Below are 27,742 nucleotides of genomic sequence, written 5' to 3'. Positions count from 1 at the left end.
TTTAAATCATAGAACCAAGGAACCAATCTTGGTCATTAGAGAACAATTGATCTTTTATTATTATTATTATTATTATTTTTGAACCGGCAAATCTAATATACTCCTAAACTACTCCTTAAATTTACATATGTCTACAACAAGACCTCAACCCTCAACCTCAAGGATGAAGGGGAACACCAGATACCGTTGGGCTAGAAACCTTTGTATCAAGAGCCTAAAAAAGGATTGTACATTTAAATGTTAGATGCACATACACTAGATCATAGCAAAAAAAACCCACTATTTTTTTTCTTTTTAAGATTTATTTTTTATGAAAAAAACCAAGATACCAAAATTCATAATTTTTATCCTCTTTCCACAAATATCCATATAGATATATAAAAAACGAAATTTGTCTTTCGAAAAAAATCATTCATTTTGTTATTTTTTCTATTATTTATGCTTATTTTTTATTGAAAAAAAATAAAATAAATATATAAAATTTCATAATTTTTGGTACTCTACAAATAGATATTTATAACGACATAAAAAAATGCACTTTGCAGGTAAGTTTCACACTATGAATCTGTTTTGCATATAATTTTATTTTTGGCATTCATTATGTGAACTTGATTTCCTATTTCAACATTTTTGATCATTTACAAATTAATTTAGTGAAATTTCCATGTCAATCGAACTATATTTTCCTTGTAACTTTATAATATTTTAAGGTTTTACTTATAAATTTATTTTGTAAAATTCACAAATAAATTTATTCACACTCTTAATCTGAACTGTATATAATTTAATTTTTAAGGATTCACAATGTGAATCTAGCTTATTATTATTCACATTGTAAATTTGATATATATATATATATATATATATATATATATATATACACACACACACACACTTCAATTTTCAGCATTCACAATATGAACTAGCTGGGAAACCCCGCTCCGCGGGGTTCGGTTAAGAACAGTAAAGTATGTTGCTATTGTAGTATGGCTCCAGTTGTTTTAACTATTTATAGCAACAAATAATACAGTCTATGTAACAAATTTATAGATCTCCAACAGTAAATGGTGTTAAAAGTAATAAAGTTGCGGAAATGAGATTCAATTTTAACCGGAATACAACATATGTGGTCAAACCTGTTAAATAGGAGTGTCCATTGTTAAAAGATTACACATTTAAACTGGAATCGGAACAGAAGGTGTGCGAAAATCATTTTAACCGGAATTTGTTTCATTCATCTTAAGCGTAGACTTTTAGTTGTTTTGACTGTTTATAGCAGCAAATAATACAGTGTATGTAAGGATTTTGATAGATTTCCAGCAGTAAATGGTCTTAAAAGTAATAAACTTGCGAAAATGATATTCAATTTTAACCGGAATAGAACATATGCGGTGAAACCTGTTAAACAGTATACACGGTAAAACATATGGGGATGGATTTAGACAGATCCGATCTTTTTGGCCACTTGCTGTTGTTATCGACATAAAATCTTTGTATTTACATAAAATATAAAAACTTATATAAAAGTTTAAGGCATTCCTATAGTTCAACCAAACATGATTATGGAATGCAGTTCAATACATTATGATTGTGGAATGCACTTCAATACATTCAAATTGATTCTACCGAACAGATAACAGCCAACATCCTATGAAACTCATATATTGCATCAAAAACTCTATCACTGTCATTTCTATCAACCAAAAAGATAATCAGTAGTGCCTTCACAACGCACAAATCTGCATATTACACAACATTCATTCATAAATACACATACACACACACATATATATATATATATATATATATATATATATATATATATATATATATATATATATATATATATATATATATATCCAAACAAAAGGTAAATTGGTATTTCGATCATTACTTCAAACAAAAAACACCCATAGGATTCTTTGGTATAAATTTAATCTAACAAAACATAAGACACTATTGAAGGTAAAACGGATGATCATCATATTACATTGATTAGGTGCATCTGCTGCTGCGAGTCTGGTGGTGACACCCGCTACTGTTGTTGCCCATGTGGCGAAATCTGTTTTAATAGCGCAAGGCAACTACAAACATTATACTTCAACGAATCACCAAACAAAAAAAAAACATAAATAAAGTTATATTTAATTAACTATTAAAAAACATATAGATTAGTTGATAATAGTGGATAAATTTGTAACAAATAATAATATATTTTTCTTTTTGGTAAAAAAAAATGAAAACAAATTGCATAAACCAAATAAATGTGTAAATTCAAAATACGATGCTATTTAGTGTAGGTGTCAATTAAAAATTGAAAATTTACCAAATGGCAATGTATTTTGGTTTTTGGAAAAGGAAATGAAAACAGATTGCAAAAAACAAAAAAAAAGTTCATATAGAAAATTTGCTGCTATTTACTGTTGTTGCCACCTAAATTTGGAAAAAAAAAACTAAATATAAAAAATTGAAATTGAGACTTTTGAGTAATGTTCAAGTGATCATTGTTACAAGATATATATATATATATATATATATATATATATATATATATATATATATATATATATATATATATATATATATATATATATATATATATAATTTAAGTTTATCTAAAAAAGAATTGAAAGTGAGCCATTGTTAGATATGTATGAATTGAAAGTCAACCAAAACTTGTCATACTTTGCCTAAAACTAACAACTAACATCGATTGAACTCCATCTCACTACATTTGGTTAGTAACAAATCAAAGATTCCCAATTTAAAATAATTACAACTAATTACTCAAAATCAACCACTTAATTACCTTAGTATGATATCTTTAAATGATGAATGTGTTTCTCGTGCTTCATACTCTAAATCTAAACAAAAACAAAATTATTATTATTATTATTATTATTATTAAAGTTGGGTCTCACTTCACACAATGAACTTTACACATCATATAATGCAAAAGTAAATAAGATATAAAGTTATGATCACTAACCTTTGATGATAAAAAAAATATGGAATATCAATTTTGGTCGCTGCCATTGATCATATACAAAGTCAACCAAAATCTCACTGCTTAATTTTGTGAGACAACGACCAAAATAATTTTGTATGTTTTCATTTTAACATGCCTCAACTTTTAAAACTTCATAGTACATATATGTAAACCATATGGTCCCTTGATTAATCCTCTTGAGAAAGTTGAACATAAATGACAAAAATGCCACTTGGACATTGCTTTTAGTACATCTTGTAGTAGGTATTGCATCCCATGGTACTGAATTTACTTTTTTCTAATATGCTTTTTTAATTCCGTTTGTTTTAATCTAAATTTACTTTTTTCTCTAGTAATCATCTGTTATTAGATATAGATTAGATATATATTTTCTCATGATTTGTGTGATTAGATATAGATTACACACAAAACATATAACCAGAAAACAATAAAAAAGGATGAAAGAACATTAAAAAAAGACCAACAAAGCATTGTTTGTTTAAAAAACACGATCTAACTATATATTTGTATAAAAAAAACCAACCAAGTTTACCATTTTGTCAAATCTAACCGGTTAGTAACCAGCATCTGTTGGTCAAAAAAATATTACCTGATCATTTTAAGACGAATCTGCTCCTGTTTTGGGCTAATCACACATACATGTTTTTATGACCAAATTGCCTTTGTATACAGTTTTTTTTGTTAGAATTGACTGTTTTAATGGTGAATTAAAGTGTTGTTCAGAAAATGTTACTACTTTACATGCTTATTTAGATTGTTGCTACCAAAAAGGGTCTTTATTATTAAATTCAATCAACAAATGTCAAAAAACAAAAACCCATAAATAACTAAATATAATGATATACAATAATCAATTTCCTTGCAAATGGATAACCATTATATTCGAATTGCAAACAATTAAAAAAAAAATTGTACTTTCCTTCAAAAAATGGTTTTTATTGAAAATTTTTGATTTAATGATTAATGATTTCTAATAAATAACTAAATATAATGATATACAATAATCAATTTCCAATAAAAACCATTAAAATACCTTGAGAAGACCAGGCAGACAGACCAGAAGCAGAATTTCCAATGGTAGTTGCTGTAAAATCAGGGGCTGTCTTGAACTCATTCATCTGAAATTTTTCAAAAAAGAAATTAACTTTCAAGAAAAGGGGAGATAGAAAAAAGTAAAATTACCAAATTACCCAAGAAGGAGCACTGCTTGATGATCCATCCCAGCCAATATGAGCAGCATGTTTAACATCTGTTGGGTACCCAATCTCCATTTCACGCTCCTTCATAATTATATCACAAAATCCAACATCAAACATGTGTGTTCAACCTCTTAATGTTTATCCTTTTTTTACCCTTAATTAGTTTCTTTCCATAATGGTTCCCTTGTTAGTTTATCTCTTAAATATATTAGATTACGATTAATAATCCAACTTTGAATAGCTAAATAAAACTTCAAACAATTTCTTTGGTTTCATTATGTTAAAGTATGATTAGTCAAAACCTCAACACATTTAATCCTTTTTAATAATATATGCCCCATAATTGACTAATAGAATAATAGGTAAAATAATTGCCAAACTCTAATTCAACTATATACATGCGTTATTAATGGAAAATAGGGTTATAATGACATAAATAATGCAAAATCCATGGTCAAGCTTAACAGCTTCCATGTCATCTAACATTCTTAACAAAGTAGTTTGCAAATTTGAAGATTATATTTGGAAAACTAGTTAAAAATCTAGTTTTCATTTTTCAGCCGAAAAACTATTTTTATCAGATAACTATATGCTAATCAGTAATCAATATTAGATAACTTAGTTGATAGCGAATAAGTTACTCCTAACGAGTAGTTGATAAAATAATAATATTTTATGAATATTAGTTGATAAGCTATATAAGAAACATAAAACGATATATAAAGATTGGAAAGATCTGGTAATTTTTTTTTTTTTTGTAGGAAGACAAGAAGTTTTTTTTGGCATAGTTTTTTAGCGAACAAACAAATGATTCACTAGATTAATAAAAAATAAGATGATTTACAAAAAAGAAATGCTGAAAAAACATCTTGATGGCTCATTTTTATGATGATTTTGTTGATACTCATTAAAATTGTCATAATAATGAATTTTTTTCTTGATTTACTTAAAAATGAATCACGAGTGTGTTTTTTAGGAATTTTTTCTTGTAAATCATCTTATTTTTTAATCATCGAACGATTTATTTTGTTTGTTTGCTATATATATATATATATATATATATATATATATATATATATATATATATATATATATATATATTATTTCTTACATTTCTTCCAAAATTTCATTTCTTATTTGATCTTGATCCTATAAGGACATTTAAACATATAATTAAAAACCAAATGTTACAGTGCCAAAAGCATTTGATAAGAACAAGTTGCGAGACTCATGTATTACAGGAGTTAATTTAAAAAAAAATTAAATATAAAAGTCAAAATATTTGAGATCTTTGAATTTATAAGAAAATAAGAAAAGTAATGAATTATTATAATAGAAATATTTTTTATATTTTAAATTTAAACAAAAAATTTAAATAAATAAAAGAAACTAATAAGCTTTAATTTTGAGAATTTTGAAATTAAAATGTAAGTTCATTAATGAAATTGATATCCATTTATTACTATATTTATTGCAATTATTATACTAAATTATTATGTGAAATATAATAAAATAGAAAAACGCATAAATGACATGTGGGTAAAAAAATAATTCAAAATAACTACAAAATAACATTTGGCAAAGTTAATGAGAATATGACAGATGACAAAAAATATTTATTAGAGAGGAAGCGCAAATTTCATCTTATGTGAGTCGATGATGTTGGATTGATTATGATTAGCATAATCAAATATATATATATATACATATATATATATATATATATATATATATATATATGTGTGTGTGTGTGTGTAGGTTTATCTATGGTTAATTAACCATATTTCCTATTATCATATGCTTATTAGTTATATATATATATATATATATATATATATATATATATATATATATATATATATATATAAAGAGAGAGAGAGAGAGATTCAAAATAAAATAGAGATTTTGAGATCAACCTCAGTCACATAATTCACATCAACCACTCTAACCATCCGACGTACCAACAGGGTGGGTCAGTTATAACGATAAATGATTATGTAGTGTTGTCTGTTCCTTTCACCTCCGCCACCTTCCCCACCACCACAACCGTCACCGCCACCACCTTCTCACAACCAGACAACCCCACCACTTTCACTTATACCACCACCACATCTTATGCCACCAACTGCTATAATCATATATGATTATTCAATCTGTGAACATATATATATATATATATATATATATATATATATATATATATCACCATTTATGATTAAGCATATACATATAAACATATATAGTATATATGATTATACTTCTCTTCCATATAATCATTTATGATTAGGCATACCACGCTGCTGCCGTTACGCTGGAGTGTTAGAGTGGCAAATGAGAAATATGTGGTTGAGGTTGAATCTCAAGATCTCAAATTTTTTTAGTCTCAAGTGAAACATCACACACACACACAGATTTTAAGTCTAACACTCCAGAACTTATCGGCCAACCATGAAAATGTCATATAAGTCATATAAGCCTTTATGTATCATGTACAATAAATTTATGCACTGCAGAACTTATCGGCCAACCATGAAAATGTCAAGTAACCCTCTTATCTCCCCTGTTATCAAGGCTATATTGTTTTGACCCGGCTTATTCCTTATTTGAATTCTATCTTTAGCCATCATTTGAGGAGAATTTTGAGGTCAAGAAGGCTTATATCCCCCAATATGCGTTTCACTTGCATGATCCTCATTTCATATAAAATTTGGATTTACCCCTTCTCCACCTATAAAGCACCACAACATCACCATCGCAACCATGCCACTCCGCCCAGCTCCAGCGCCGTCCTCCGCTGACACTTCTCTTTATCACCATATAAGATATTATGGAAGATACCTGATGTATGCTTCTTTGAATCTAAGGAATGTGTAGTTTGAATTTATAAATTCGGTCTGGTTTTTGTTGTTTGATTTCCAATCGAGAGACACAGGTGGATACATCTTTGTTTATATTTGTTAAACAAATTTATGTTTTGTTATCTATTGTTATAGATCTTTTTTTATCTTCCTGTATATGGAAATAACACATCAGCCCTCATCGACTCTTATTTCCCGATACGTTTACAATAATCATGTTATTAGGTGTAATTAAAAGGTTACGTTCTTCATTTCTTGGTGATTAGACTTGATTGGCAGGACGGGTTATTTTCTCAACCACCGCCATTAATCTTTGTACGCTTGATCTTATTGTTTTACTAAATACAACGATTTCCTGAAGTATTTGTCGATGAAGGTGTAGTTCTAGTTGCTTTTGATTATTTGGAAGGAGTCGACAAAGTAACCAAGTGCACTAACAAGTATGTGCATCATGTCACTCAATGTCACCGGTTTCATATTTCGTCATCGAAATCATTCTTTACCATCCCCGACACGCCACACAACCTAAGCAACACGGCCACAACCCCGAGCATACCATTGTCTTCCCAAGGCAACCGAAACCAACCCTAGCAAGGCTCTCCAACCCAAAGATGAACGAATCCTTTCTCAACCTAAAATAATCCATTAAAAAATAACCACATATACTTAACCTGAAATCTGAAGTCTCGAGATGGTCTGACTCCCTGACAGACTGCCCATACTGAACCTTTGCTAAATCCATTCCACTTGTCTCCCAACTGACTATTCAACTTATGATAACTTGAGGTTCCCACTAGAAAATAGAATCACACACCAATCATGGCTATAGAACACTTATACTTGACATAAGGCTCAGATAATCCTTTGAGTAAATGACTCATCCCTGCAATGGATAAATTTAGACGAGAGCTGCGCAACAGGGTCAAATCATTTACTCTGAGATTATTTACTCCAAATTTCAAGTGACCTAACATATTCTCCGAATAACATGCGACTCCACACACGGGTTCCAAATCAATAATACCGCCTTGACTTATCTTGATGCCTTTCATAGATAGAACCAATCCAAGACACAATCATAAGGGCTTGACCTGTCATCAAAACTGAGTCCATTCCTTACCCCTGAACCATTTGATTGATGACCGCGGCATATAGATACCCCAATTCTTATCCCACTGAAAAGAAAATCTTGCACATAACCACTTGCGATTCCCAACTTGAGATCTCATCCAAAAATCAACCCGATACATAACTCATAACCTGAGATCCACGGATCTGCACTTGCATTTCACCCAAAACCTTCTAATTCATGATAACCCTCACTAGACCGGGATATAAAGGTTCCCAACCCATCGCTGAGACTACCAGTCTCGCACTTGGTCCAACCACCAGGTTCCCATAAGTCCAAATAACAAGGCTACCCAGCCTATAAACGTATATGCGTCACACACTGACCACACACTTAATCATGTAACTAAAGATTCAATACCTTGACCTAACAGTCTCTACCAGGTCCCACCTGTATGTCCATAATCACACGAGCCTCGCCCACGGGTCCAACCCATCTAGAGCTATATAGGCCCAATCCGCCTCAGACCCCAATGGTCCTCAACCTAAAACAGAGAAATACTCATCGACAATCTTAACCAGCATGCCTAAGGCACAAACTGATCTCCCTTTACGCTCATGACCACCTCCAACGATAGTCTTCCTCGAACTAGTGAATGCTACGATTCCATCGCAGTCTTACAACACTTCTAACCAACCATGGTTACCACCCATGGCCTTACCACCCCCAAAGCCTTCATCATACAAGAACAAGAAGCGAGACTCTAACACAACCCTCGACCTGGATCCAACCACAAGTATGTTATGCATAACTAAGAAGGCACCGACTAGCTGTTGGAAGTTTCCTGAGCTTCCAACTTACACAGCTTTAATCCAAACGACCACTTGGGTCGTCTCTCCTCCTGACTGGGATGCAATACTTACCCTAGTTTCACATGTGATCTAACTCCTGAAATTTTTTGATTGATCCTCCCCCACTTGGATTTGACGAAGCTCTCTCATTCCTAAATCCGATGGATTCCCAACCCATCAAACCTCGCACAACATGAGCCGACTTGTTGGCTAAGGTGTCTAAGTCCGTAACTATATTTGGTATGTACTTGACCCGACCAGGCATGGTCCATTTGGGTTGCACTTCTTCGAAACAATTTGTATGGATAATCTTTTGAGGATAGTATATTTATGATTTATTAATATATTATAAGTTATAATATATTAATATGAAATCATATTATTTAATTAGTATTGATCAAGAATTAATTTAGAATTAATTTAATGATCAAAAGAGACTAATTAAACATGGAATCTTATATATATAGAATGGGCCAATGTTCATTTAGGATGGGCTAAGCTTGCATGGATAGTCCATGGAGTTTTAACCCATGGATCCTATGGAAATGAAAGGTCATGGGTATTAGGGTTTACATGGATGTAACCCTAATCCTCCATACTATATAAAGAGGTATTTGGCACATTAAATGGCACTAGTGTGTGAGTGAACAAGAGTGGGCCGATTTCTCTAGTGCGTACTATTCTCTCAAGTTTTCCAAGTTAATTTGGTGATTTGTGATTCCACTTGAGGCATCCACATTATTGGTGTTAGGCTCTCAAGACTCCAAGCAATCAACCACAAGGAAAAAGTATGCTATTCTACTAAGTTTTTACTAGTACCCCATAACATGCTAGTTAGGTTGAGAACCTTGGAAAATCAAATTTGCATGTATAATAGAGAAAACATAGATCCAAGGTTTCTAGGGTTGCATGTACACCATAGGAGTGTTAAAATGCTCAAAACCCATCAGTGGTATTAGAGCCTAGGCTTGTTTTCATTATACTTGATGCAAATTTCTTGAAAATGTCGAAAATCTGCTCACTGTTCAGTGGACTCACCGAGTCCATGGGGGGACTCGACGAGTCCAAGTGAAAACTCATCCTACTGGTCGAGTAGTTTCTTGCACTCGACGAGTAGGAGGCCCAAAGTGTTGATTTTCGAGTTTTGTTGCTGGAAATGAACTAGAATCATTACCCTAAACTGTTTTGGTCTTGTAAAACCTGTTTTTGATGTGGTAATGATTATGCTAATCCATTTTCAAAGGGTATTATAAAAAATTTCAAGTTTTATATTATGTTTATATGATTCTTGAAATTGTTGATATGAATGTTCATGCTTATGAGTTTTAGTAGATTATAGAAATTATTTGCAAATTGTTTGTTAGTGTAATTCTTGATCTAAATGCCAATTATTGGACTCCATAACTTGCCCTCAATTTATGGAATTCCAAAAGTCTTTTTTAAGACCATTAAAACTCATAGGTTATAGAAATGAAAAGTCTTGAATAGTTTCAAAACCTACCCTCAAGTTTTGGAATTTGTAAAGTCTCACACACACTTTAATTGCAAACCATAGAGTTTTAAAAGTTAAAATTCAACCCTTACACTTTATAGTATTATAAGTTAATAATATATATATATATATATATATATATATATATATATATATATATATATGTATAAGATCAACTCAGTCTTACCGTTAGTAGGCCTCATTCATGAAGCCGGTCTATAAGGGGGGTATCAGATTGTTGCCTATAAAATGGCAGCTAAATGGGTGTCCACTCTCACCTACCGCTTCCTTAACTGGTGGAGGGTCATTAGCCGAATGGGTAGGACAATGACTATAATTCTCACTAAAAGTATAATGATGATGATAAAGTAACTAAACCTTATATAAATTCCCAATCTTAGTTACTTTAGGAAAATATGAAATTGGTGCTAACCCATGAAATTACACTTTGTACCTTACCAAGTCGTTGTTGGAGCATGTGTGGTTAACCGACACACTAACATGGACTAGTAAGAGTGGAAAAGGGTAACTTAATGTTTATCATAGATCGGTGGAGCACGTGTGGTTAACAGGCACATCGATTAGGTGATAAAAATTAAGGGTACCAAGTTAATTTGCATGGTTATACACACCTTGTTTGTGATCCTCGGCATCCCAGTCATAAACATGAGAGGGCACAATCGAGATTTAAACATGCCATTGAAAAGTTCAATGAATCTCAAAAGATCTATGAGTTTAGATCCAATTAAAACCTAATACCTATTTCGTTTTTCATGGTGGAAATTGGTGAATCATCATTCGCCTAACTTCAAATATTTTATTGCTTGGATTATGACATCCCTCTTCCATGTTATAAAATATTGTGTTTGTTCCTAGCCTTAATATTACATTTGGGTGTCTTATTAAGGATTCTATATCTAATATAAAGTTGTCTTTCTTCTTTTCAGATGTCTTCCAACAATGCTACACCTGGCTCAAACCCAACATGCTCCTTCTCTCTCATGAATCTTTAAGGGAGAGTTATCTTTGATGGTTCAAACTTTAATGATTGGATCAGGAACATCAGGATGGTCACACGTTACGAGGAAAAGAAATATGTACTTGACAAGGAACTGAAAGAAATTGATGATTCTATTGCTACTCCACAGAGATCACTGATTTCAGGACTCATGAGAGAGATGCCACCAAGGTGGCATGTATCATATTTGCTACAATGACAGCTAAACTCCAGAAGTCCTATGAGGAATTTTACCCTTTTGAGATGCACATGGACCTGATGGACAGATACCATCAGAGTGCTCGTCAAGAGAGGTATGAAATCATCTCTTCCATGATAACAACCCGAATGAAGGATGGTGAACCCATCATGGGCCATATGCAGAAAATGCAAAGGTTTGTGGACCGTTTGCTGAAGTTGAATGTGAACTTCCCTGAGGAGTTTCCTATTGATATCATAATGCACTCCCTACCTCCATGTTATGATCAGTTCCGAATGAACTATCATATGAACAAGGAGGATGTCACACTCAACAAGCTTCAAGGACTTTTGAAGACCACCAAAAGTGGTCTTAAAGGTAAATCGGTTGTTGCTACTCCTATTCCTAACACCCCGCCCTTGTTCTGGCAATCAGGCAAAGTAGAGGGAAAAAGAGGAAGACCCCTTCGAAGGGTACCAAGGGAAAGTCTCTTGATGGATCCTTTTTGAGTGGAACCAAAGGTGGTTTTGTCACTCCTTCTTCCAACCCAAAGGAAGCTGAATGCTTCTATTGTCATGATAAGGGGCACTGGAAACGAAACTGCCCCAAGTACCTGCAAGATGTGAAGGATGGCAAGGTTAAACTTACCCATGCTGGTATTTACACTATATTGTCTAATAACTCACCACATACTAATTCTTGGGTCCTTGATATAGGTTGTGGTATTCATATATGTTCTGATTTGTAGGGCCTAAGAAGAAGTGAGGATGTGGAGCACATAAAGATAAACTTGATCATGGGGAATAGGAAAGCTTCATCTGTCACCAAAATTGGAGTTTATTCTTTGTTGCTAAGTAGTGGGTTAATGTTAGATTTGAATAAGTGTTGTTACTCATCTGAAATGGCGAGAAATATTATTTCCTTTCACAGTTTGTACAAACAAGGATTTACTTTTTCAGTTGATAATGAGTGTGGTGGTATTAATGCTTTTTATAATAATGTTCTTTATTTTAAAGAATTACCTTGTGATGGTGTATATGAAACCGTGTCTGTTGTAGACAACTTAGGAAATAATGTGTTGTATATCGATTCTTCCACTATTTTGGATAAGGCATCCTTGTGGCTTTGTCGTCTTAGACATGTCAACAAGAAGCGCGTAGGCCAACTCCAAAAGGCTGGAGTCTTGGAGTCATTTGACTTAAGGTTAGATGATAGTTGCGAATCTTTTTTACTTGGAAAAATAACTAAGTCACTATTCACTGGTACTTGTGCTAGGGGTGAAGGTTTGTTGGACCTCATACACATAGATGTGTGTGGACCCTTCAGAACAACCACAAGGGATGCTAACCGCTTCTATGTGACTTTTACTGATGATTACAGTAGATATGCTTATGTCTACTTAATCAAGCATAAGTCAGAAACCTTTGAAAAGTTAAAAGAGTTTAAACAGGAAGTGGAGAATCAGCTGGGCAGGAACATTAAGATGCTTAGATCCGATCGAGGTGGAGAGTATCTTAGTACAGAGTTCCTTGCCTATCTTAAGGAATGTGGAATTGTTTCACAATTGAAACCTCCCAGGACAACATAGCTTAATGGTGTGGCTGAGAGGTGCAATCGAACCTTGTTGGACATGGTTCATTCCATGATTAGTTGAGCTTCATTACCAATCTCATTCTGGGGGTATGCCTTAGAGACTGTCGCCCATATCCTTAATCTAGTCCCTACCAAGAAGGTTTCCAAAACACCTCGCGAGATGTGGATTGGGAAAGTTCCCAATTTAGACCATATCAAGATTTGGGGTTGTGAGGCTTTTGAGAGGCGCGGGACTCACGACAAGCTCGAACCTCAAAGTGAGCGATGTATTTTCATCGGCTACCCACATAAATCCTTTGGTTACCTCTTCTACAGACCCAGTGATAATGTGGTCTTTGTGGCAAGGAGAGGGGTCTTTTGCGAGAGAGAATTTATAAGCGAAGGAAAAAGTGAGAGGCAAATTGACCTTGAAGAGCTTCAAGAGTCAAGTGGTGAAGGAACCTCAAACCCTAGCAATCAACATCAGGAGGAAACTCCTGTTGAACCAACTGACGAGTCTGTACCTTTGAGGCATTCCACTAGAGTTAGGAATCCAACTGAGCATTATTATGGTTTCCATATTACTATGGAAGGTGATACATTTATCAGTGATAGTACAATGGTAAATTTTGATGAACCTAACAGCTATAGGGAAGCCATGGAAGGCCTTGAGTCTGGTAAATGGAAAGAGGCTATGGATAGCGAGATACAGTCCATGTATGACAATCAAGTTTGGAACTTGGTTTACAATGTACCGGGTCGTAAGACGGGCAGGTGCAAATGGATCTTCAAGAAGAAGACCGACATGGATGGGAAAGTGCACACTTATAAGGCGCGACTAGTTGCGAAGGTCTTCACTCAAACTTAGGGAATTGACTATGATGAAACCTTCTCACCAATAGCAAAGATTAAGTCTATTAGGGTTATGCTAGCCAGTGCTGCATTTCATGATTATGAAATATGGTAAATAGATGTCAAAATTGCTTTCCTTAATGGAAAGTTGGCTGAGGATGTTTACATGAATCAGCCAGAGGGTTTTGTCAATGCAGAGTACCTTGATAGAGTGTGCAAGCTTGATAAATCCATTTATGGATTAAAACAAGCATCTCGTAGCTGGAATCTTTGTTTTAATGAGAAAGTCAAAGAGTTTGGTTTTTTGAGAAGCGAAGATGAGTCCTGTGTATATGTCAGAGCTAGTGGGAGTATAGTTAGCGTTTTGGTACTGTATGTGGATGACATACTACTCATAGGAAATGACATCCCATCTTTTCAGGAGATTAAGTCCTGGCTTGGGAAGTGTTTCACTATGAAGGACCTTGGAGAAGCTGCCTATATCCTAGGGATAAGGATATTGAGAGAAAAGAGTAAAAGACTAATTGGACTTAGTCAGAGCACTTACTTGGACAAGGTGTTGAAAAGGTTCAACATGTAGAATTCCATGAAAGGTGATTTACCGATCCAAAGCAATGCCAAACTGAGCAAGGCTTAGAGTCCGAGTACAGAGGCTGAGATAGCTGAGATGAGTCGATTACCATATGCTTCCGCTGTTGGCTCGATCATGTATGCTATGACTTGTACCCGCCCTGATGTGGCCTTTGCTTTGAGCATGGTCAGCAGATATCAAGGGAATCCTGGCAAGGCTCACTGGACTGCAGTGAAGAACATTCTCAAGTACCTGTGGAGGACTAAGGACTGGGTCCTTACCCTTGGTGGGAGTGATGACTTGAGAGTAGTGGGGTATAGTGACACTAGTTTTTAGACTGATAGGGATAATTTCCGCTCTCAGTCGGATTGGGTCTTTACCATGAATGGAGGAGCGATTACTTGGAAAAGTTCCAAGTAGGAGATGGTAGCTGATTCGACGTGTGAATCAGAGTACATAGCTGCGAGTGAAGAGGCGAAGGAGGCGATATGGCTGAGGAACTTCATCGGAGACCTTGGAGTTGTACCAACTATAAAGGAGCCTATGGAGATTTTCTATGACAGCAATAATGCAGTTGCCTTAGCCAAGGAACCGAGAGATCATGGCAGATTCAGACACATTGACATAAAATATCACTTCATAAGACACAAGATAGAAGAAGGACGCCTCGTGGCAAAGAGGGTATCGTCAGAAGAGAACCCAACAAATCCCCTCACGAAGGGACTGGCTAGGGTTAGGCATTTACAGCATGCGAGGCGCATCGGGCTGAAGGATGATATTAGCTTTACAGATTAGATAGCTATTTCTGAAACTTGTAAAATGTAACTGATATTTGATGATTAAATAAAAGTTGTTGTTTATTTATAAGTAAGGTGTTGCTATCTTGTGTCAATCGTTTACTACTTTTTCAACTTTGCATGTTTTGACTTCCAGAATAATTACTTTATTCAAACTCTCCACAGTCAGTCATACTTTGGAAGTAGGTGTGAATCAAGACTGTCATGAATTGGTTTTGTAGATGTCTAAGGTGTTAGACATAGCAAAAGTTGCTACAACATTCATGAGTGCTCATATGTTCTGAGTATTGGATTAAACCCACGCTTACTTGTATCACTTCATGGAATTTATCTCGAGTGATCGTGAGACATTAATATCATATAAGTCTTCAAACCTAGAGATATGAGTTGTTGACTATGAGTTGGTTGTGCATTGATTGCACGAAAACGCATCAGTAACTTGACGTTATAAAACATGCCTTTGTATATGATTCAACAAGTAGTTAGTACAAGCATATGAGTCGAAGTTTATCTGTTCCTTTTAGTCCTTGGAGGATTAAAATCGATATATGGGCCCCTCGATGATTTTGTTTTGACCTATGTGTCGGGCCTGATCAAAACCAAATTGACGTGTTCAGTTTAGTTCTATGTCAAACAAATCGGAAATCGAGAAACAAACTGCTGGACAATAAGTATGACATTATTCCATGTATTTGTCCGGCTGATATCTAGAACAGAGGATTATATGATCACTTATCCAAAATGGCACTTCATAGTTCAACAGAGTTTTAAGAGCTACGATTGCTGGTCGGTTCCTGAATTCATACTTGCAACTATAATTATCAGACTTATCCAAGTGGGAGACTGTTGGATAAGGTGTCTAAGTACGTAACTATATTTGGTATGTACTTGACCCGACCCAGCATGGTCCATTTGGGTTGCACTTCACCGAAACAATTTGTATGGATAATCTTTTGAGATAGTATATTTATGATTTATTATTATATTATAAGTTATAATATATTAATATGAAATCATATTATTTAATTAGTATTGATCAAGAATTAATTTGGAATTAATTTAATGATCAAAAGAGACTAATTAAACATGGACTCTTATATATATATATATATATATATATATATATATATATATATATATATATATATATATAATGGGCCAATGTTCATTTAGGATGGGTTAAGCTTGCATGGATTGTCCATGTAGTTTTAACCCGTGGATCCTATGGAAATGAAAGGTCATGGGTATTAGGGTTTGCATGGATGCAACCCTAATCCTCCATACTATATAAAGAGGTCTTTGGCACATGAAATGGCACTCGTGTGTGAGTGAACAAGAGTGGGCTGATTTCTCTAGTTTCTTTCAAGTTTTCCTAGTTGATTTGGTGATTTGTGATTCCATTTGAGGCATCCACATTATTGGTGCTAGGCTCTCAAGACTCCAAGCAATCAACCACAAGGAAAAGGTATGTTATTCTACTAAGTTTTTATATTAAAAGTACCCTATAAATGTTACTTTGGTTGGGAACCTTGGAAAATCAAATTTGCATGTATAATAGAGAAAACATAGATCCAAGGTTTCGAGGGTTGCATGTACACCATAGGAGTGTTAGAATGCTCAAAACCCATCACGACTATGATATGAGCCTACCAATACTAGCGTTCCATTACTAGCCAAACTCAATAATCGCCCAACTCCTGATAACTCCGAATGATTACCATGATACCACCAAATCCTTAAGGAATCCCTGAATTCTAACCATCTTCAATCCTTGACATAAAATTCCGTAACACTTCCAAAGACACAACGACTCATGCGACTGCCACCACCATCCTCTTGCTACCGCGCGTCCCCTAGCAACGTTAGTGTTTGAACCCTAAAAGTTCTTCCATAGATGACTTCCGATCCCACCAGACCAAAAGATAAAACAACTGTACCCTAACCAAGGATCCTCCAAACAATACCCCTGAATTGATCCCATCAAGAACTAGAATAACAACTGTACACACTGAAACCCGCTCAACAAGGTATGACCAACTAATGGTTCATTGAAGACTCTCGGCATGTAGAATGGCATATAACAATCTTTGATAACAAGGACAATAGCATAGAACCAACACGAGGTATTTCTTACCCAGACCCAAGCAAAATTCTGAAGCAATACAAAGTTTTGATAATAACCCAGAAGAAAGCAGAAGATAATATACTCGCAAAAGCATCGGAAGGAATCCTGACCTCCTCCTCCTGAGTTACCCCGACCATCCCGAGGACATGATGACAAACTCACCTCTGATTCTAAATGAAAAGAACTAACAATAGGATCCTCCTTCCTAAAGGATTCTAGGGATCCATAAGCTTTAGGCTCTAGATGAGCCCCGAACTGCCCTACTACAATCTCGGTCTGAAAGGCCTCGAGATGACAATCCAAGAGATCCAAAATCCCTTCCTTGACTGAACCAAATACCACCGGGGTCCATTCCAAAATACTCGAAGTAATCTCTGATGAGATGAACTCCCACATCCGCGCATCGATTGGCATAGTACCTACACCCGAGCCGGAACAAGAACCTGAAGCCCATTCATGAGTGCTCAACAACATACCAAAAACCACATGCAAAAGATCAGTACATACCCAAGAATCCTCATCTCAAAGGTGCTTTCGGTAGTATGGGCCCAATACTACCTTCCACACCTATCCATACTTTCCTCAAGAATCCTCCCGAACCCTCTAAGTCACCTTCTCAAATCCATACACCAAACACTCGCTACCCAACGCAACAAAACCCACTCAAGCAATCCCTAGGATTTCCTAGGTTCCCGACCTCACCCTACTATAAGCTGTTGAAGAACTCCTCATAATGTTAATTAGCTACCTCATGAACACAATCACATGCAAAAAAGCTTAGATAATCCTTTGAGTAACAGACTCATCCCTATAAGATTTAGACTCAAACGAGAGTTGCACAATAGTTTTAAATCTGTTACTCTGAGATTATCCATTCCTTGCCACATGTGACTTGACATATTCACTTAATAGCTAACTCACATCACTTATGAGTTCCACAAAGCACAAAGCAAGCATCATTCGTGCAGTAACATTCTAATCCATAGAATAATCACGAGCATGCAATCCCACATACTACAACTCATAATAGGAGCTCCCACTCCTGATACTGATTGCTTTACACATACAAATTACACCCTATCTAGCATCCTATGCTTCCTAGGCTACCAGGTATCACATATCAGGCCAATCTACCACTGATAAATCAGAACCAGCATGCAAGTCTACAAGTTCAAACAACAGGCATACATAGGCATCTCTCCTAGCATTATACCATGCAAAACTAAGCAGATCCTTAGTCCTAACTAGCACGAGATTAACATATTCATAAATCATATCATACCAGATAACATGTATGAGTATTTTGGGAGAAACTTACTTGAGCTCAGTCAATTGCATGCACCACACCCTTTCTTGTATTAGAAAACTTATTTTTCTTTTTTAAAATCATTTTTCTTTCATTTTTGAAAAACTTTACCAAATCCCCAGTTTGAGTTCAGACACACCCGAGAGTGTATCTGAATCCCTCAAACCAAGGCTTTGATACCAACTTGTAATCTCCCAAAAATAATAACATAAAATTTTCTTTTCTAGATTAATATATCGTTAATACATATCATTTCCAAAAAATCAAGGTAATAAAAATTTATCAAAACATCATCAAATCAAAGTAAATCACAAATTTCATAAACATGTAGTGTTTACTCTGCAATCATCTCAAGTTCTTCCATTTGAAAATCGAAGTACCTGAAACATAAACTGAAAACCGTAAGCGAAAAGCTTAGTGAGTTTCCGAAGATACCACATACCACATATACATAAATCACATACTAGGTCCCCTACCTCCATCGGGCCTCACCCGGTATCGAGTCCCACTCGGCCTCGGGCCCCGCCCGACATCGAGCCCTGATCGGCTTCGGGCCCCGCCCGACATCGAGCCCCGCTCGGATTACAGATCTGTCAATCACCAGGCTGCGCCTGACATTGGATCCCACCCGATACACACATATCATATAACCATATAATCATATAAACATATAGTCTTACTAACACATGCAATAATCACAAAGACCATAACATACCATACAGTCATCGAGCCCCGCCTGGCATCGGGCCTCGCTCGGTAAGCATAAAAACACATACTGATAACTAGCATACAATATACTCATCACGCCCCGCCTGGCATCAGACCTTACCCGATAAGCATACCATCATACAACACATGCAAGAGTAACGCTGACATCTAACATCCTAACATATAAACCATGGGCCAGCATTGGTGCCTTCAACCCGCTGAACCCAGTGAAGAAACTCACCTCGCACTACCAAATCACACAGATAATCCCTGGTTGTTGGCTGATAGATCCCCGAACTATCAATATCAATTAACATTCAATTAATAATTGGATTCCCATCCAAACCATCAGATCATTACTAGGGTAAATGTCTAATTTACCCCTTACCTAGTTTGGACCAATAATTAAGCCCAAACGTAATCATCCAAAAGGCTCAAATACCAAATTAGCCAGCCAAGGCCCAATTTTCCAAATTAGGCCTTAACCTATTGTAGGCCTTCTCAAAATAAGTATCAGCCCAAAACATGATGGCCCAATAGGGCCTAAGACAACTAAGCCCAAAAGATGGACCAAACCAAAGCCCAACATCGAAGTCCAATCCTGTTGAGTACACGGGGCGTACTTAGATGTACGCTAAGCGTACATGCTAAATGGGTTGTACGTCGTGCGTACAGTCTTGTATGCCCAACATACTCACTTATTAAGCCAAAACCTTCCTTAAGCACTTAATGCTTATGACCAGAAGTCTAAACCATAGTTCTACTTCTTAAAAAACGTTTATAACCATAAAGTCACTAACTTAATGCTTAAAACCAGAAGTCCAAACCACAGATCTACTTCAAGATATAACACTTAAATTGGACATAATCTCATGCATGGGCGATTCTAAACCTTAGAGGTGCCAACTTTGTGGACTTTGAACCTCTGAAACACCAAGGGTGGCAACTCATATCTCTTGGAGTGGTGTCCAACCGCTATATCTCATTCATGGGGCCAAAAGGCATCCAAAACCCATAAAAACTAGATCTAAGCTTCTAATGAGCAAGGTCATAGATTTTTACCTCAAACAAGCTAGAAATAAAGTAGAGAATCAGGATGTACAAGCTCTTCCTTGATCCACAACCTTGCACCAAACTCCTTCTTCTTGAATATGAGCCAAAACATAAAAAGATGCACATAATGAGCTTAAAAACACAATCGTTGAGGCTAAGGGACGATTTCTAGGGTTTTGGGGGCTTGGAGACTGGTAGAGAGGCCAACCCTAAAGACTTAATGTGTTTATATAGGGTACAAACCCTAAATTAGGGTTTCTTCTAACTCCTCGTATGGCCCACGTACTACTCGTAAGCCCAGCGTACGAGGTCTTGCATCCACGATCCACCCTTCGCAGTATGCTAATTGTACACCAATGTACACCTTGCGTACCGACCCTCGCACCAGTATGCCCTGCGTACACCCTAGGTACTCCCCGCGTAATAGGGATTTCCTGAAACCCTAATATACTCCGAAGGCCATAACTTTCTCATTACAAATTCGATTTTGACGATCCTTATATCCATGAAAAGGAAACAAGAAGCTCTACACCTTAATCAAATTATTCTTGCGTTACAATTTCTTGAACAAAGATCCAATTTCCATAAAATCCCATGCTGACATATTACCAAAATACCCTTTGGCTCCAAAACACAAACTGAACACCCGGATCATCTAAATTACATCTTCCACCTCCAAATGAGTCCAGATCTCAATTCCTCAAGGGTCCTAAGCTTGCTAATACCCAATCCTTGATCACCACCCTGATATGGGAAATGATTCGAAATACGACGTTACATTCCTATCCCTAGATCACACGTAAAGGACATTGATGTTTACTTGAGGTCTTTGGTGGATGAGTTGAAGATGTTATAGGACGAAGGAGTCCGAATAAGAGATGTAGCAACCAACATTATATTCAACATGCATGAGACATTGTTATGTACTATCAATGATTACCCAATACACGCCAGTTTGTCTGGATGTAGTGGTCAAGGTTATTTAGCATGCCCTCGTTGTAATGAAGACACATATTCTATTTATGTGACCAACAAGATGTCTTATGTTGGTCACAGACGATTCTTATATACGAATCATAACTAGAGGGAATGTATATTGTTTAATCGTCAAGCTGAGACAAGATCGCGTCCAAGGCGATTCAATGATGCAACTATATTAAAGTAACTAGCTCATCTCTCTTATCATATTGTGGCAAAACATCCTAATCATGGGGGTGAAAATAGAAAGCACGATGGAAAGAAAAAAAGAAAGAGTTGAATTGGACGAAATGGAGTATCTTCTTAGAGCTTGAGTATTAGTCTTCCCTCGACTTAAAACGCAATATAGATGTTATGCATGTGGAGAAAAATGTGGATGAGAGTGTGTTCAATACTGCACCGGTGAATGACGAAAGAAAAAGACAAAAAAGAAGCAAGTGATGACTTGAAAACAATGGGCATTCGGCCATATCAATGGCTAAAACCGAAAGTCAACAAAAAAAGGAAGAAAACAACAAGGAGGGAGACAAAAAGAAGAAGAAAGTGATGGTACCACATGCTGATTACTCTTTCAAACCAATTGATCAACAACGCTTTTGTCAATTCATTAGAAGAATGTGACTAACTGATGGCTTTAGATTAAACTTAAAGAAGAAGGTTTTTGAGTGAATCAAGTTTGGTTCGGCTAAAGTCTCATGATCATTACATCCTCATGCCACGATTGTTTCCTATAGGGGTTCGAGCAGGTCTCCCAACAAATGTTTCAATAAAAGTCATTGTATTGTGTACATTCTTTAAAAAAAATTATGTATGGTCATTGGATGTTAACGACATGAAAAATGCCAAAACAGAAGTGGTGAGGATTTTATGTAATCTTCAATTGATATTTCCTCCAACATTTTTTGATATAATGATTCATCTTCTTATTCATTTACTTGATGAAGCCATTCTTGGAGGGCGTGTACATATGAGATGGATGTATGCTTTTGAAAGATACATGAAAAAGCTTAAAAGTTATGTCAAAAACAAAGTCAGGCCTGAAGGTTCAATAGTAGAGGGTTATGTTGCATACGAAGCTTTACATTCTACTCTATGTATCTTGAGGGTATGCAAACCAACTTCAAACTTGCTGATAGACATTGGCACCATGGCCTTCCAAAATGGCAATTTTATGTATTCTCATTACAATGTCAAGCAATCTCGACTAAGAAAATTGTCAAACTTTGTAACGAGGCCAAAAAATCATTCCATTGGTTTATATTAAACAATTGCGATGAGGATGAGATGAAAGGATACAAAGTGTAAGTTTTATGATCTATTAACTACATTTTTGATACTGTTATAATATATTTTAACTATTCTAATTGTTTTGTCCCACATCCAGGGAATTCAAATTAGAATTGCCTGAAAATGATTTAAAAATAAAATTTCCTTCATGGTCCGAAAGAAATGTAATTACATAATCTATTTATAATGTAAAATTAATTTATAGTATTACTTAAATGTATAATCTTATATTTCCTTACGGATTTATCGTCTCCAAAAAGAAATTCCTTCAGACTGTACTAACAAATTAAAGGCATTGGTATTTGGTCCTTTGAATGCATATTCTTACACTACCTGCATAGTAAATGGTGTTCGATTTGTCGTGCATAGCCGTGATCTACGACATACTACTCAAAATAGTGGCATTCTTACATTAGGAGCAGACGGTACACCATTCTATGGTTAACGAGAGGAGATCATAGAGTTGCAGTATTTATATGGTTACTTACCTGAACTTTTTTGTTGTAAATGGTTCAATGCGTCATTACGTAACGAACGTTTAATTACTAAAAAGATATGGTCTTTATTGATACCAGTCATGAATGGTATGTCTGTAAAACATGGTATGATGATCATCAATACATCATAGCCACATGTAACACCCATTTTCCAGAATGGATCAGTTTACGACATTAAGGAGTCAAAGGCATGGTTTTTGGGGAAAACCGGGTGGCACGATGTGACCATACAGAGGTCACGAAGAGACGAGTTAAATGGGTGGCACATATGCGGGAAGGCCTGTCACGACGTGACAAGAGAGTGGCCACGCCGTGAGAGTGACTGCAACCCAAACCCACGAATTCTAGGGTTTCTTCCATATTTAAATCCCTTAACTTATAACATCCCAAAATTTAAGACCAAAAATTTTGTTTATAAATTTTAGGATGCTACAAGTTGGTATCAGAGCCCTAGTTTGAGGGATTCGGACACACTCTCGGGTGTGTCTGGACTCAAACCTAGGGTTTAAAAGATTTTTATAAGAAAAATAATTTTTTTTTTCTAAAATTAAAATCAAGGGTTTTAATAAAGAATAAGGAGTGTGATACGTGCAATCGACCGAGCTCAAGTAAGTGGTTCCCAAAGTACCAATACATGTTGTTATGTGGTTTGATATGATTATGTGGTTTGCATGCTAGATTAGAGCTAAGGATCTAGGAAAGATGCCTTTGTATGCTTATATGAGCTTGTAGATTTGCATGATGGAATTGATCAGCCAGTGGTAGGATGGCCTATTTAGGTTATGCCTAGTTATAGGAGCCTTAAATTGCATGCTAGTACAGATTCCTGATTAGAGGATAGTTTGATTGGAGTATGTTGGTTAGATTTTCCATTGTTTGAATGCTGCTTGTTTTGTGCTTTGTGAGACTCTTAGTAATATGACTTAGCTACTAAGTGAATATGATAAGTTACACGGGGAGCATGTCGGATAATCTCAGAGTGATCGACTTGACCCTATTGTGCAACTCTTGTTTGAGTCTAACCATTCTAAGGATGAGTCTTTTACTCGAAGGATTATCTGATATTTGTTGCATGTGGCAATACTCATGAGGTAGCTAGTTGACATTATTTGGAATCATTCAGCAGCTGGGGACTGGGTAGGTTTGGGAACCTAGGAAAGCCTAGGATATGCTGTAGTGGGTTAGTAGTATGGTTCAGTGAGTACTGCATAGTGGTTGAAGAAGTGACTTAGAGGATTTGGGAGGATTGCTGTGGAAAGTATGGATAGGTGTGGTAGGTAGTATTGAGCCCGTACTACTGAAAGCACATGATCCATACTCGAATCGGTGAGAGTCTTGGAAAATCTGAGAAACTTCGGGGAGGAGAATCCTTGACTATGTTTTGATCAGTGGTTTGTGGTTTTTCTGTTTGGAGATGACCACTCAGGGAAGCAGTTCTTGTTTAGGGTTAGGTCACAGCACAGGTGGTAAGCCAGTCAAGGGGAGGTCTGCCAATATTTTGAGTTCGCATTGGATTGAGGAGATGGAAGGTGATTTCTACACTAGTCCCAACCCTATAGAAGCCAAGGTTCAGTTCGCCTTAGATCTCATGCATCGGGTAGCAAGGAGCTATTGGGAATTGATTGCACGATATATTACACTTTCTGAATTGGAGACTATGTTTTAGGAGGAGTTTGTGACCCGGTTTGGGATAGAGGATGTTCCAACTGTTGCAGTTCAACCGTTGTCAATTGAGCTAGTGAGGATGATAGGGTGTCAGACCCTGAAGGATACGACTTCCAAAGTCCGAGGACGCGAGATAGATTGGGAGCACATTGGGAAGAGAGGGACGTGCTAGTAGTGTATTGTAGAGGGTCCTGGGAAGAGACCCAAGACTTTTGATTAGTGGGTAAGAGGCCAGCAGGGCCGGAGGCAGTGCAGCACGTGCGGGAAAGTGCACAAGGGAGTTTGGTGTTCTGGGGGATTAGGCTGCTTCAAGTGCGGCCAGATCGGTCATTATAGTAGGGATTGTACTGCTACTACCACCCAAGGATCAAACCTGATCTTCTTTCATTGCAATTAGTAGGGCCACAAGAAGGCCGACTGCCCGACATTGAGGGGAGGAGCAGTGAGCACGCCTGCTCCGACTTATTTGAGGATCACCGATGGACGAGGTGGTAGGGCAAGAGCCCCAACAAAGAGGAGTTGAGTTTTGTAGGTACGCATCTTTTGCCATTTTTCCAGGCTATTGATATTTGTGTTTATGGTTGTTAGAGTATTGCATCAGTTTGAGTAAGCATATAATCGATTTATTCTCTGCTTGTGTTTGACTTATATTTTCAATATATGTCATATGCCAATTTCATACCGTGAATTGTTAGTGGTTAGTGTAAGGTCGCTTCCTTTTTTGGTTCGGGGTGTTCAGGATTACCTCGGCTCGTAATCAACATAGGTTCAGGAACATTATGTGGAAGGTATGCGGTCAGGGTTTAACAGGGTGGTTATCCACCCACATCAGGTTTCGGAGGGTTCAACAATTGTGCTCATATTAACTCATGGGGTCGCAAGGGAAGTGGTCTATTGCCGAGGTGTTGGTAGGAGTGTAAGTTATTTGGAGCTCAAGACCTAAGTATGGTATCATTTCAAGGCATCTGGAGTTATCAGTATTGCTGGAGTTCAGAAAGTTTTCATCTAGTCTTCAGGGGCTGTATGCTCTTTTAAGTTAGCCTAGTAATTGGTCGCTAGCTTTGGTAAGCGTTGGTTGTCAACAGATCGATAATTGGAAGGTAGGAAGGATCATAAATCCTTCTATTTCTCCTATGTCGTGGAGATTTAGTCGAATATAAGTGGGGGAGAATCGATTAGGTATTCAGGAGAAGAAATAGGTGTGAAACTCGCATCCCCTTCAAGGAAGGAGGCAGTCGAGTGGCCGTCTTGTTTGAGGATTGGGTGAGTTGGGAGTTCAAAAATGTTCCAAAATTTGGTTCACACTTTTCCTTGGCATCGGATAGCAGGTTGTAGGGACCAGGTTAGAGGTTTAGTTAGGACTAAAGTTAAGATGAGTGTTAGGTCAAGTGCGTGTTTGACCCAGGATGGTATACTTGGGTTAGTGGAAGGACCAAGGTTGGCAGATAGTGCTCGAGTGTTGTAAGTCTGCGGGTGTAGCCGTAGCATTCACGAGGTTGGCAGATAGTGCTAGAATGTTGTAAGTCTCTGGGTGTAGCCATAACATTCACTAGGTTGATAGATAACATGAGCTTGTTGTTAGAACGCGGAGGGAACAGTAGTACCGACCAGTGAGGGTGCAACAGTGAGGGCGTGGCAAATCCACAGATTAGTCTATGGATTTCCCAGATTAATTAGACCTAGTTTGAGCCAGTAATAAGACCATAGGAACGAAACTATAGTTACGAGATCAAGGAAGCAATGGACTGCTTAAGGTCGTTTGTGATATAAGGATACCATTGCTCATGTAGCAATAACTTTTAGCCTTGATTTGGTGGTGTCAGGATTCGACACATGGATCCGATCGGTTGGATCAGGAGGTTATTAGAGCAATAGTGGTAAGATAACTAATGGAAACTATTGACAGATGAGGATTTCGTTTGGAACTCGCGAGGGACGACTGTATGGGTGCCTTTGGTTCAGTAACCTGGTAGAAACTCGGTAATTCAGTTGTATAGTAGATATATTGAGACCAGGGAGGTCTCAGTGGATTTTGGAGAGTAGCCAAGGGGCAGCATACTATTTCAGGCAGTTTAGTGTTTTAGACAGTTTCGGTGTCTCGGGCAGTATTAGTGTTTTAGGTTTTCATGTATGGATGAAATAATTGATTGATTTGGAAGTGATAAGTCACTCACAGTGGGATTAAATAATATCAGAGTAGTCGATTTGATCCGGTTGCGCAGATCTCGTCTGAGTCTAACTGTTGTAGGGATGAATCTCGTATTTGAAGGATTATCTGAGCCTACTGTCAAGTATAAATGCTGCAATGATTTTGGTCTGAAATTTAGTTTCCTAGTGGGAACCTCAGGTTATCAGAAGTTGAGTAGCCAGTTGGGAGATAAGTGCAATGGGTTCAATTATAATTCAGTATGGGCGGTCTGTCAGCGAGTCTGAACATCTCGAGACTTCAGATTTCACATTGAGTAATGAGATCATGTTGCAAGTAATTCATTCATCTTAGACTTTTAGAACCCTACGAGGGATGGTTCTAGCTGCCTTGGAAATGTTGGGGTTGTGCTCGGGATTGTGGACATATCATTCAAGTCGTATGGCATGTGAGAAATGGTAAGGAATGATTTCGAGGACAAAATCTAATTTAAGTGGGGAAGAATTGTAA

The 27,742-nt window shown here is 36.6% G+C and overlaps 1 protein-coding gene across 7 annotated transcripts; it reads right to left on the bottom strand.

The window, feature by feature from the left end:
• Positions 1-1,516: 1,516 nt before the first annotated feature.
• Positions 1,517-4,428, bottom strand: LOC145058651 (CRIB domain-containing protein RIC9-like). 7 transcript variants are annotated; one of them, XM_079006545.1, is made up of 5 exons: positions 4,201-4,428; positions 4,044-4,128; positions 2,810-2,864; positions 1,991-2,084; positions 1,623-1,739 (listed from the first exon to the last, which is right to left on the bottom strand). In XM_079006545.1, the coding sequence occupies exons 1-4, from the start codon at positions 4,324-4,326 to the stop codon at positions 2,036-2,038; spliced, it is 315 nt and encodes a 104-aa protein (XP_078862671.1). In that variant the 5' UTR covers positions 4,327-4,428; the 3' UTR covers positions 1,623-1,739; positions 1,991-2,035. The 7 variants fall into 7 exon arrangements, with proteins under 7 accessions (XP_078862673.1, XP_078862667.1, XP_078862668.1 ...); XM_079006544.1 differs by having other exon boundaries at positions 1,991-2,062; XM_079006547.1 differs by lacking the exon at positions 1,991-2,084 and having other exon boundaries at positions 1,517-1,739.
• Between the last annotated feature and the right edge of the window lie 23,314 nt (positions 4,429-27,742).

Source organism: Lactuca serriola, chromosome 6, assembly GCF_051521515.1.
Source record: "Lactuca serriola cultivar US96UC23 chromosome 6, Lser_US96UC23_V15, whole genome shotgun sequence".
NCBI lineage: Eukaryota > Viridiplantae > Streptophyta > Magnoliopsida > Asterales > Asteraceae > Lactuca > Lactuca serriola.
This window is presented reverse-complemented; position numbering and strand designations above follow the sequence as displayed.

Excerpts from the sequence above, each read along its gene's own strand:
- LOC145058651 (XM_079006541.1), bottom strand. The coding sequence starts at position 4,326 with ATGTTTGATGTTGGATTTTGTGATATAATTATGAAGGAGCGTGAAATG. Across the intron at positions 4,129-4,200 it reads CAAGCAGTGCTCCTTCTTGG|ATGAATGAGTTCAAGACAGC; the intron begins GTAATTTGGTAA and ends GAAAAATTTCAG. Across the intron at positions 1,740-1,990 it reads AGCAGATGCACCTAATCAAT|ATTTGTGCGTTGTGAAGGCA; the intron begins GTAATATGATGA and ends TGTAATATGCAG.